A 12,738-nucleotide genomic window follows, 5' to 3' on the forward strand; every position below is an offset into this window, starting at 1 on the left:
CTCCCGGTCCGGCGCGAACGCCGTCCACCTGGGTGTGGACTTCGCCTGCATGGCGGCCGACCAGACCGCCGACCCCACGGTGCAAGCCCCCCGGACAGCGGACACAGGCCTGCGGTTGGCCAACGTCCCCTTCGAGGACACAGGCACAGTTCTCCTGTGCGACGTCTCCCTGGGCCAACCTTGCCCCATCGTTCCCACCGGATGGCGGCGGCACATTTTTGACGCCCTCCACGGCCTTTCCCACCCGGGCCGGAAAGCATCACAGAAGCTCGTGGCAGCAAAATTCGTCTGGCACGGGCTCCGTAAAGACGTCCGCGACTGGGCCAATGCCTGTGTCGCCTGCCAGCGCGCGAAGGTCCACCGGCACACCCAGGCCCCGTTGACACCATTCAACGTGCCCGCGCGGCGCTTCGACCACGTTAATGTGGACCTGGTGGGACCCCTTCCCTCCCCTCAGGGCTTCACCCACCTCCTCACAATGGTGGACAGGACCACCAGGTGGCTGGAGGCCATCCCGCTGGCATCAACAACATCCGCCGACGTGGCGCAGGCCTTCATTGGCACCTGGATTGCCCGTTTCGGTGCCCCCTCGGACATTTCCTACGATAGAGGCCCGCAATTCACCTCCGAGCTTTGGGGCGCGGTCGCCCAGGCCTTGGGGGTCAAGCTTCACCGCACCACGGCCTACCACCCCCAAGCCAACGGCTTGTGCGAGCGGTTCCACCGCTCGATGAAGGCCGCTCTCAGGGCCAGCCTCCAGGACGACGGTTGGGCCGACAGGCTCCCGTGGGTCCTATTGGGGCTCCGAACGGCCCCTAAAGAGGACCTCCAGGCTTCCACCGCCGAGCTGGTCTATGGCCAGCCACTGCGCGTGCCGGGCGAATTCATCCCTGACGCCACCGGCCCCTGGTCCGCGGCTCGCCAACGCTCGGTCCTCCAGGAGGCCGCCAGGAGATTTGCCCCCGTACCCACGTCCCACCACGGCTGCCCCCAACCCCACGTCCCCCCAGCACTTCGCACTGCGGAGTATGTTTTTATCCGGCACAACGCACACCGGGGACCGCTCCGGCCGCCGTACGATGGACCTTTCCGGGTCCTGAAGAGGAACGACAAGTCGTTCACCATCGACATCGGCGGCAAGGCGGACCGCATCTCCGTGGACCGCCTCAAGCCGGCCCATTTGGACCTCGACCAACCTCCACGGTTGGCCCTTCCTCCACGATGGGGCCGTCCCCCGTCAGCCAGACCCCCCGCCCGACCATCCACCGCCCCGCCACCTACCACCCCCACACGAATCGCCAGGGGTCACTTCGGCCGGGTCATCAAGACCCCCCTCAAACTGACTCTCCCGGTGCATGTTAATTCTGGGGGGGCGCGTGTAGCGGTTACCGGTAGCATGACACAATTACCCTGCACCGGCCGATGACGCAACCGGCGAGCGGTCACGTGTCCGGACTCGCCCAGGCGTGTTGAGACTTGCCTTTACCGGGCAAACGCTTGCCTTGCATACCACGCCCCGTTGAGAGGCGTGGCTTATCTATTTGCATACCACGCCCCGCCTGAGAGGCGTGGCTTTGGTGTGTTGAGTTTCTGATATATATTGCCGCCCGTTCGATGGGCTGATTCAGTGCTTTTGAGTTCGTTTGAGTGAGCTGGGAATAAATAGCTCAGAGAAACTTAATTCCTGGCGTCGTCCATTTTGTCCGATTTTATCGTGCGAGCACAGCTCCCTCAGAGACATAATTGTGAGGAACAGCAATGAATAAACGAGATGTGTGTGTTTGTGTGGATGTGTGTGTGTGGATCGGGATGTGTGTGTGTGGATTGGGATGTGTGTGTGTGGATCGGGATGTGTGTGTGTGGATCGGGATGTGTGTGTGTGGATCGGGATGTGTGTGTGTGGATCGGGATGTGTGTGTGTGTGTGTGTGGATCGGGATGTGTGTGTGTGGATCGGAATGTGTGTGTGTGGATCGGGATGTGTGTGTGTGTGTGTGTGTGTGTGGATCGGGATGTGTGTGTGTGTGGATCAGGATGTGTGTGTGTGTGTGGATCGGGATCTGTGTGTGGGGATGTGTGTGTGTGGATTGGGATGTGTGTGGGTGTGTGTGGATCGGGATGTGTGTGTGGGGATGTGTGTGTGGGGATGTGTGTGTGTGTGTATGTGTGTGTGTGGATCGGGATGTGTGTGTGTGTGTGTGTGTGTGTGTGTGTGTGTGTGTGTGTGTGTGTGTGTGTGTGTGTGTGTGTGGATCGGGATGTGTGTGTGTGTATGGGGATGTGCGTGCGTGTGTGTGTGTGTGTGTGTATATGGGGATGTGCGTGTGTGTGTGGATCGGGATGTGTGTGTGTGTGTGTGTGTGTATCGGGATGTGTGTGTGTGTGTGTGGATCGGGATGTGTGTGTGTGGATCGGGATGTGTGTGTGTGGATCGGGAGGTGTGTGTGTGTGTGTGGATCGGGAGGTGTGTGTGTGTGTGTGTGTGTGTGTGTGTGTGTGTGTATGTGTGTGTGTGTGGATCGGGATGTGTGTGTGTGTGTGTGTGTGTGTGTATCGGGGTGTGTGTGTGTGTGTGTGTGTGTGTGTGTGTGTGTGTGTGTGTGTGTGTGTGTGTGGATGGGGATGTGTGTGTGTGGATCGGGGTGTGTGGGGATGTGTGTGTGTGCGGATGTGTGTTTGTATGTGTGTGTGTGTGTGTGTGTGTGTGTGTGTGTGTGTGTGTGTATGGCATGTGCCTGGTATGGATGTATGTGTGTATGTGTGTGTGTGTGTGTGTCATGTATGTATGTGTGTGTGTGTGTGTGTGTGTATGTTGTATGAAATTAGCAGTAAAATTAGCATTCGATTTATTTCCAAAATATTTATATTATTTTTTATTTCTATTATACAGTATATATATATATATAATTTTTTTTTTCCGATTGGTCGAAAGCGGGAAGGCAGAGGAAACTGGTCATCACTGCCAGCAGTTATAAAGTGGCAGTTCTAGTTACTTTTCTTAAGAGAAGCTGCCTTGGAAAAATGGAGGAATAGCTATTCGTGGATATACACCTTAACACAGATATCGCCCAAGGTGAAAAAACCCCTTGGGTGGGTGGGGATTGGGGGACACGGGGTTTGGTTCCTGTCAAGTTTGGTTGAGATTGGACAGGTAACGACGGCATGCACTGTATTGCTTCCCCCTGCTTTCTGTGTTCCATCAGTGGTGTACATGTAGAGTATGCTGGAAAGCTCGGTTCCATTGATTTATAGGCAAGCAAGTGTGAGGGGAGGAGGGTGGGGGGTGGGAGGAGTGTATCTGGGTTGTATATTGAAGTGAAATGCTGGCATGGCATGGTAAACTTTTGCGCCAATGTGTTCACACCATGTTAATGTTATGTGCTGATCTTCCTTGCCATTTCCACTTTATCCCATTCCGTTTTTCTCCACATCTAATGGATTGTATTGCGTGGGGGAATGCAATCATTTCACAGTTTAGACCTCCTTTTTGCCTTTTGCATACCATGCTTCGAGGGGCAATCGCTGATGTTTTGGGCATTACCAAGACGAGAGTTGCCACCATTCACTGTATGTACCAAAGGGCAACACTCACTTACACATCGTAAGTACTTCACTTCATTCATTATTTGATGCAGTACCTTTTTTCCAGAGGTTATCATGATGAAGCAGCCAACAATAGTGAAAATGATCATGATGTACGCAATCTTCACTCGGAGACGATTCTTGGCAGTATTGATCATCTGGAAGCTGAAAAATGTGACAATCCAGGAGTCGTTCATAAACATTCAAAGGTCCTGTCCAGCATATGTCAGTTTTCCATAAACAGATTTTTGGGAGAAAGGAAATTTCATGTTTTCAAATTTCATATATTTTCCAGTAGCGTGTTTCATATAATCCTCAAATTCATTTTTACTACATAATGTAGAACAATTGTCTCTCCAAAAATTATTTACATCTATTGAATTTTTAACTTGAATAAAATAAAAGTATTGGCATTGTTTCTTATTGAGCGTCGAGGGAGTTGAAAATATGACTGACTAAGATAAATACAATTACAAGAAGAATGTCTCCCTCTTGTATAGTAGCTATCCATTACTGTTTGGTTTCTCTCATTAACACAATCATGAAAGATAACAAGATTCTTTTTTGATTTATCTAAATCTTGGGGTGAAGGTATATCATCCGTATTATCACTGAGAATACAAGTTATGGGTTTTGATTTATTTTTACATTTCTATGTATCACAAAATAGTTGTATTACATCTTCAGTGTTGTTATCATTTAGTTTTTTAAAAAGTTTAAATAAACCGATTATATCTTCTTTCTGAAGATCCGCATTAAAACCTTGTGATAGTCGTTGATACTCTGGTTGAAAACTTGACTTTGTGAAAATTATTAAATTATCATAATCTAAAAAGTTGGGAGTAAGGAGCATCTTTAAAAGCAAACAGGTTTTTCCACATCCGCTTGAACCAACTATTAGATATCTTAATGAATCAGGGAGATTTTTTATGGTTATTAAATTTTATGTTATTTTCCCAAACAGGTAAAAAATCATTCATTTATATATTCCGAAAACAAGTCATCTAATTTTTTACAGGATTTTTGAGAAACTCTATATTTTATCCTGAGTTCAGATTTAATTTCAAGATAATCCATTATTTTATTTATATAATATCTTGTGTTGATATATCCTTGAAAATGACAATTGTGAATAGCAAATAACATCAATGTTGAAACATTATCCTAATTTTATCAATCTCTTCCGTTGTAAGGAAAAGTGTATTATCATCGTCATACTTAACGTTCATTTCTCTTATTAATCTTGTAAGGTAATTCATTTTTGGTGTAATTTTATAATAGTTATGTTTCTTTTTATATTTCCATAACCGTTTGGTTTCTCTCATTAACACGATCATCAAAGATAACGAGGTTCTTTATAATCACAGAATAAGCATTGTTTGTGGGCTTTTGGCTGTGTTTAATCTCACTCTATCACAAGCCGGGCAATTCTCTAATTCATCATCTGGAGTATCAGGGAATTCAAGAGGCTCAACATCTGATACATCATTTAGAATCATCATATTTATATAGTAAAACTTTACTTTACATAAATTTCATCTTCACTATAAATCAGTGCTTTCATGATCATCATCATCAAAAAAAACTACTTTCATAACTTTCATTTGAAAAGAAACTCTCAGTATCATAACTGTCTTCTGTTCCAATAGAGGTACTATCATCACCATCGGAATTTGCAAAATCTTCACTTGAATAATGACTCGTATGTAACTAGTAGAAAGAACATTACCATCTATATCCATATACTTTTTCCATTAAGATTCAACTCCTACATTTTTTTATATTGAAGGTAATTTTAAAATGGTTCTTAACTTCTACTGAACGAAATGTCATTTCACCTGATATAGTCCATGGGCTGAGTAGGGTTTACATGCACCCCCCCCCCCCCCACAACTTAACTTCCCGGGTATGTCCATGTACCCCCCACCCTAGGGGTTAGGAAAAACCATGTTAACAGAAAAAAAACTCATTCCCTCATAGTTTGACCTCTGGTGACCTCATTAGTGACCTCATTTGCATATAACACATATCATTGTAAAGAGTGTCCCAGGACAAACATTTTGAGGGGTCACATGCAACCATAGGATGACTAGGTAAAAAGTTATGGCCATTTGAATTTCGCCTACCCCTAATTTTCGTAAATCACTGACACAGGGGGGGTAACAACAAAATATGCGTGGGAGGTACCTTGGGAATGAGTTTTTTTCTGTTAACATGGTTTTTCCTAACCCCTAGGGTGGGGGGTACATGGACATACCCGGGAAGTTAAGTTGTGGGGGGGGGGGGGGGTGCATGTAAACCCTACTCAGCCCACGGACTAGAACGCTTCAGAGTAAAAGCTCGCTTGGCCTTCCGTGCTGCCCTTCGGTATTCACCAAGGGTAGTCACACGACTATATATATATATAGTTAAGTTAAGTTGTGGGGGGGGTGCATGTAAACCCTACTCAGCCCACGGACTAATATGTTAACATCCTTCTTTTCATCAATATTTACATCTTTCGGGTTGTTAAAACAAATGTCTCCATGTCTCCATGCTTATTATTAATGGTTTATCTTCTCTTTCTAAAGCTTCATCCATAAGGGTTTTCTTTTCTGATACTTTTACTTTTTCCATTGCTTTTTCCAGCTTACAATAGATTGCTGAAAGTAGAGGTGAAACTTTTGTTCGAGCCACTTTAATTGATGTTCTTCCAGATATATTAAAAGCCCTTCCACTGAAGGAAATTGAAGAACCCATATTATCATTCATAATTGGTTTTATCCAATAGTTGTTACGTTACAATTATCTTTATTTAATTCTACATCCTTGACATATTTCTCAGTATCTTAAAAAAATGCAGAGATTGAGTGAAACTTGTCTGTTGTGTCTTGATACATTGTATTTATTAAGTTTTTTAAAATGAACCTCCTACAAAGAGACTTATACACCCCAACCCCCCCTTTCCTCTCTTCTCCTGTCCATTCACCCACTTGCTTGTACACATATTGTTGTTTACCTTCCACCGCACTGCCAGTATGTTACCCCTTCATCGAACAGGCCCTTGCTTCTCTCTGAGCCATAATTTTGAAAAAACAAAATTAAATTTCAAAATCCGACCTCTTGGCTGTGTTTACATGGTCTGGACAAGCCAGTGAGGGTAGTAACCATATATGGTGGTGCTGCTACTTTTTCTCCCAAGCCCACTAATTCCATTTGACTTCTGTTTACACAAGCCTATGCCTGGAAGGCAAATTACTGCCACTAATAGCTTCAAAATTTACCACAACAGGAACATTAAATTGGGTTTGGAACCCCTAAGGAGGTAAAGCGTACATCTACTCCACACTACTTGAAGCAGCTGCACCAGGGAGAGGTGTGTGATCCATCAAATACTCTCTCATTTAACCTCGAGCCTCAGACAGCATCACTTAGAATGGCAGAGGGACTTCAGGGTTCGCTTTGCTCTTCCCACAATCCTCCATGAAGAAACAGTGGTGGTTATGTTTATGGTGTCGGAGCTGCTACCCAAACAAATACACTCTGATATCAAGTGGTGTAACCCGGTATGTCAGTCGAGGGATATCCAGGAGGGTCAGAGCGTTTGCTACTCAAAATCCCTGGAGGGATTAGTCATTTGTTCAGGATGCTGGTGATAACTCGCCTTCTCTCCAAGAAGGACTCCGTGGGATCTTAAACGCCCATCCGAGGGACGACACACATTTGGAGCATCGGGTTGAGAGAATATAGCTTGGTCGGGATTCACACCCGAGTTAGCTCAGAGGTGAGTGTGTGACCTGCACACCATCCTGTGGGACACATTCGTTACATCAGCGTGTCGGATAAACGCAGATGTGGAGTTCTTTTTGAGGTTTTAAAAATGAAAGACCAAATCCTCATTTGAAGTCGGAATCCTGAACAGTAACGTGAATGGATTTTCTAGTTGCACAAGGAAAGTGCAGGTCAAGATTGAATTCATGTGGGGACATTTGGACAAAATCCATCTCCCATATACGTATGGACTATTGGACGCGTACACCGACCGGTGCCATGAAAACCTATAGAGAGCTACAACGTGCAACCGCAACACAAGCAGAGCACATGTTTGGAACTCGGACATCAGGAATGTTTAACTCACTTGGAATGAATGAGGTCGAGCTGCGTTTTGTCGCTATCACTACCTCGGGTACTCAGGATGTAGAAGTCCACCGCTGCAGGGTTTGTCAAACTTGGCTTCAGGCCAAGACCCATGGTGAGCGTACATTCCCTATGGTGATGCTCTTTTGTCAGCTTGCATCTCCTTTACTCTACCATGATAGAGGTTATCCTCCTTGAGTGTGCAAGAAGAAGAAGAGACTCTACCATTGGTCAGAAGAAGAGTGGCCATATGTTGTGTGCAGGAGACGAGATGGAAGGGAAGTGGTGTGAGAATGGTGAAGGGTAGGCAGGGACAGAAATACAAGTTTGTGTGGCAAGGGTGCCCGGAGGGCGTGAATGGTGTTGGTGTCCTGTTTTCTGAGGAGTTTGTAGACTGTGTGGTGAGTGTGACTGGAGTGAGTGATAGGTTGATGATGGTGAAAATGATGATTGGAAAGCTCTTGGTGAACGTCATCTCGGGATATGCTCCGCAGGTTGGTCGGAGCGATGAAGAGAAGGACAAGTTCTGGTGTGCGATAGAGAAGCTGATGGAAAACGTGAAAGATGAGGAAGTTGTTGTGGTAGGAGGAGACCTAAATGGACATGTGGGAAGGAGTATGGATGGTTTTGAGGGAGTTCATGGGGGTTACGGATATAGTGTGAGAAATGGAGAAGGTGAAAGGATTTTGGAGTTTGCTGATGGAGCTGATTTGTTGATTTGTAATACTCAGTTCCAGAAAGAGGATAATAAGCTTGTTACATACACGTCAGGTGGGTCGACGACAACCATTGACTACCTGATGGTGCGTAGACGAGATAGGGGGCACCTCCAGGACACAAACGTGATCCCGGGGGAGGAGGCTGTTTCACAGCACCACTTGGTTGTCTGCGTCATAAGGGTGAAAGGTGCGAGGAGAGCTCGGCGGGTGGAATACCAACCGAGAATGAAGGTTGAAAGAGGTGACAGTGAGGGAGGCATTAAAAGAGAGGCTAAGTATGGTAGAGGATGATGTGGTTGAGCTTGAAAGCGGTTGGATGTCAATGAAAGATAGTCTGTTGGGAGACGTTGGTGAGGTATGTGGATGGACAAAAGGATGACCGAGGCAATCGGAAACATGGTGGTGGGATGATGAAGTTGGAAAGAGGATTGACGAGAAGAAGAAGAAGTTCAGGGAGTGGCAGAAGGCGAAGGGTACGGGGGCAGAAAAGGCAGAACATGAAAGTTATAAGGCAGCCAAGAAGGCTGCAAAGAAAGAGGTAGCAAAGGCGCAGGAGGCATGTAGGAGAATGTTCGGAGAATGCTTGGAAGCTCGGAACGCTCGGAAGAGAACACCGAGAACACCAAAGAACACCAAGAATGAAGAGAACACCGAAGAGAGCGGTATTCAGGATTGCAAAGCAGATAGCGAAAGATAGGTGTGATGTGATGGGGGTGAGTTGCTTGAAGGATGAAGAGGGACAAATCGTTGTGGACCAAGATGGAATTAAAGGAAGATGGGAGAGATATATGGAAATACTGTTGAATACAGAGAATGAATGGGATGGCAACATAGAGAGTAACCCAGTTTTAGGACCGGCAGCGAAGATAACTGAGAAGGAAGTTTTGGAAGTGATAAAAGCAATGAGGAGTAGAAAAGCGGGAGGGCCGACGGGAGTTGTGGGAGATATGTTGAAGGCAGCAGGAAGTTGGGGTGTGAAGAGAATGACAGAGATCTGTAATCTGGTGGTGAAAGAAGGCCGCATTCCAGTGGATTGGGAACTGAGTACCCTCGTCCCTCTATACAAGGGGAAAGGTGACCCTCTGGACTGTGGCTCGTATGGAGCGATAAGGTTATTGGAGCATGGAATGAAGGTATTGGAAAGGGTGTTGGAGAGGACGATAAGGAAGAAGTTGAAGATCGACGAAATGCAGTTTGGATTTATGCCAGGAAGAGGAATGACAGACGTGCTTTTTATTGTGAGGCAGTTGCAGGAGAAGTACATGGAGAAGAGGAAGAAGTTGTTTCTTGGGTTTGTTGATCTGGAGAAAGCATTCGATAGGGTTCCACGCGAAGTCGTGACATGGGCATTGAGGAAGTTAGGAGTGGAGGAATTGTTGATCAGAGTTGTGATGGAAATGTACAAAAGAGCGCGCACAGCTGTAAGGACGAAGGATGGGAACAGTGGTGAGTTTGAGGTGAAGGTGGGAGTGAATCAGGGGTCGGTACTAGGTCCACTGCTATTTGTAGCTGTGATGGAGGTGCTGGCTCAGAATGTGAAGGAGAGAGAGGAAGACAAATGATGAATTGCGAAAGATGATGGGAATAGAGCCTGTGATTGATGCTGTGAGGAGAAACAGGTTGAGATGGTTTGGTCATGTGTTGAGGAAGGATGAAAGTGACTGGTTGAGAAGAGTGATGGAAATGAATATAGAAGGAAGTAGAGGACGGGGAAGACCGAGAAAGACTTGGCTAAAGATGATGGAAGAAGAAATGCGGGCAAGGGGGTTAAACAAGGGGAGATGCAGAAAATAGAGCAAAATGGAGAAGATTGTCATGGGGACCGCAAGGCTAACCCCCGCTCTGGCAGGGAAAATGGCCTTAAAATGCCTGTTGTTGTTGTTGTAGTGTGCAAGACCATTACAGGTAATTCATTGGTTGTTTTTTTATGATCCCAGAATTCCCCACATACCTCACAACTTCTGGAATGTCATCGAAAGTCTTGTACCTTCGTGCCCACAGCAGGATGCGCTTGTCTAGCAAGGTGGGTCTCCGGTATGGCAACAACGGCTTTTCTGAACAGGGACCTGGCCAGGTGGGATGGTGTCAGGGTCAGCTTCTCTACTGTCATTGCACATTATAGCATAACCATGACTTAACGAGTCTCAACCGCAAAAATAGTTTACATACAAATGAATGAATGAATGAATGATCCTTTTAAGACCATTTTCCCTGCAAGAGCGGGGGTTAGCCTTGCGGGACCCATGACAATCCTCTCCATTTTGCCCTATTTTCTGCATCTCTCCTTGTTAACCCCCTTGCCCACATTTCTTCTTCCACCATCTTTAGCCAATACACCAATCACAGTAGTTACATACAATAACTCAATAACTGGTGGAAATAATGTGTGGTGATTTGGGATTTTGAGATGTGTGGGGGATAGAGAGGTGGTGGATCCGGAAGGGTTTATGGGGGCCGGGTGACGGTGGGGTTGTGGATGTCAAGTGGGGTTGTGGGGGCAATATGCCAAAAGATTGAAATATTTGACAAAATACTGCATGACACAAGGAAACTTGTCCAGTTGCCCCATTGCAATCGAATCTAATCGATTAAATTAACCGATATGGCTTAAATATACTTTGTGTAAATTATAAATTGAGAAAAATAGATGAAATCAACCAAAGGTTCATTCAGGTATGTATGCCAACTGCCCAGGGAGCGAGGAGACGTTTCGGCCGTTAACCCTTCATCAGAGCAAAATAACATGCTGTGACCGTTACCCACCAGCAAGGTTTCACTGGTTGTTTGCTTTTCCTCCAATGATGGGGTAACGCCCGAAACGTCAGCTTCTCCTTGTTCTTCGGTAAACGTGGTGTTGGTTTCATCCATTGTTCTACCTGTCCGTCGACATTCCTCAACATTAACCTTCACCAACTACACCGGTTCATTACATTAGTTGATAAATACCAACTTCACATAAAGGCGAGATCATTATCCAAATCTCGTCATTCTTCCAAGCAAGTTGACAAACAGAGAGCAAATATCATTACTTTACTCCGGAACGAACATCGGACCATGACCATGGTGGCTAAGCTCATGACCAGGGTGTGTCAGACCATGAGCAGGGTATCTAGGACCATGACCAGGGTATCTAGGACCATTAACAGGGTGTCTAGGACCATGATCAGGGTATCGAGGACCATTACCACGGTGTCTAGGACAATGACCAGGGTATCTAGGACCATTACCAAGGTATCTAGGACCATTACCAGGGTGTCTAGGACCATTAACAGGGTATCTAGGACAATGACCAGGGTGTGTCGGACCATGATCAGGGTGTCTAGGACCATGACCAGGGTGTCTAGGACCATGACCAGGGTATCTAGGACCATTACCAGGGTGTCTAGGACCATGACCAGGGTGTCTAGGACCATTACCACAGTGTCTAGGACAATGACCAGGGTATCTAGGACCATTACCAAGGTATCTAGGACCATGATCAGGGTGTGTAGGATCATGACCAGGGTATCTAGGACCATGACCAGGGTGTCTAGGACATTGACCAGCGTGTCTAGGACCATGACCAGGGTGTCTAGGATCATGACCAGGGTATCTAGGACCATGACCATGGAGTCTAGGACATTGACCAGCGTGTCTAGGACCATGACCAGGGTGTATAGGATCATGACCATGGTGTCTCGGATCATGACCATGGTGTCTAGGATCATGACCAGGGTGTCTAGGATCATGACCAGGGTGTCTAGGATCATGACCAGGGTGTCTAGGATCATGACCAGGGTGTCTAGGATCATGACCAGGGTGTCTAGGACCATGACCAGGGTGTCTAGGACCATGACCAGGGTGTCTAGGATCATTACCAGGGTGGCTAGGACCATGACCAGGTGGTCTAGGATCATGACCAGGGAGTCTAGGACCATGACCAGGGTGTCTAGGATAATGACCAGGGTGTCTAGGATCATGACCAGTGTGTCTAGGATCATGACCAGGGTGTCTAGGATCGTGACCAGGGTGTCTAGGACCATGAGCAGGTGGTCTAGGATCATGACCAGGGTGTCTAGGACCATGAGCAGGTGGTCTAGGATCATGACCAGGGAGTCTAGGACCATGACCAGGGTGTCTAGGATCATGACCAGGGTGTCTAGGACCATGACCAGGGTGTCTAGGATCATGACCAGGGTGTCTAGGACCATTACCAGGGTGTCTAGGATCATGACCAGGGTGTCTAGGATCATGACCAGGGTGTCTAGGATCATGACCAGGGTGTCTAGGATCATGACCAGGGTGTCTAGGACCATGACCAGGGTGTCTAGGACCATGACCAG

The 12,738-nt window shown here is 46.7% G+C and overlaps 2 protein-coding genes across 2 annotated transcripts in view; one reads left to right on the plus strand and one right to left on the minus strand.

The window, feature by feature from the left end:
- LOC137427197 (amine sulfotransferase-like) overlaps positions 1 to 12,738 on the plus strand; it is a 490,514-nt gene that overhangs the window by 387,540 nt on the left and 90,236 nt on the right. The gene's annotated exons all lie outside the window — the stretch shown is intronic.
- The window catches only part of LOC137427190 (protein FAM162A), a 36,476-nt gene that overhangs the window by 15,801 nt on the left and 7,937 nt on the right, over positions 1 to 12,738 (minus strand). Inside the window, exons 2-3 of the mRNA XM_068116446.2 lie at positions 10,368 to 10,482; positions 3,638 to 3,746 (exon numbers count right to left, since the gene is read on the minus strand). Coding sequence (XP_067972547.1) covers positions 3,638 to 3,746; positions 10,368 to 10,482 — 224 coding nt within the window. The remainder of the gene's footprint in view (positions 1 to 3,637; positions 3,747 to 10,367; positions 10,483 to 12,738) is intronic.

The sequence above is a fragment of the Myxine glutinosa genome, chromosome 5, assembly GCF_964187855.1.
Source record: "Myxine glutinosa chromosome 5, kmMyxGlut1.1, whole genome shotgun sequence".
Classification (NCBI taxonomy): domain Eukaryota; kingdom Metazoa; phylum Chordata; class Myxini; order Myxiniformes; family Myxinidae; genus Myxine; species Myxine glutinosa.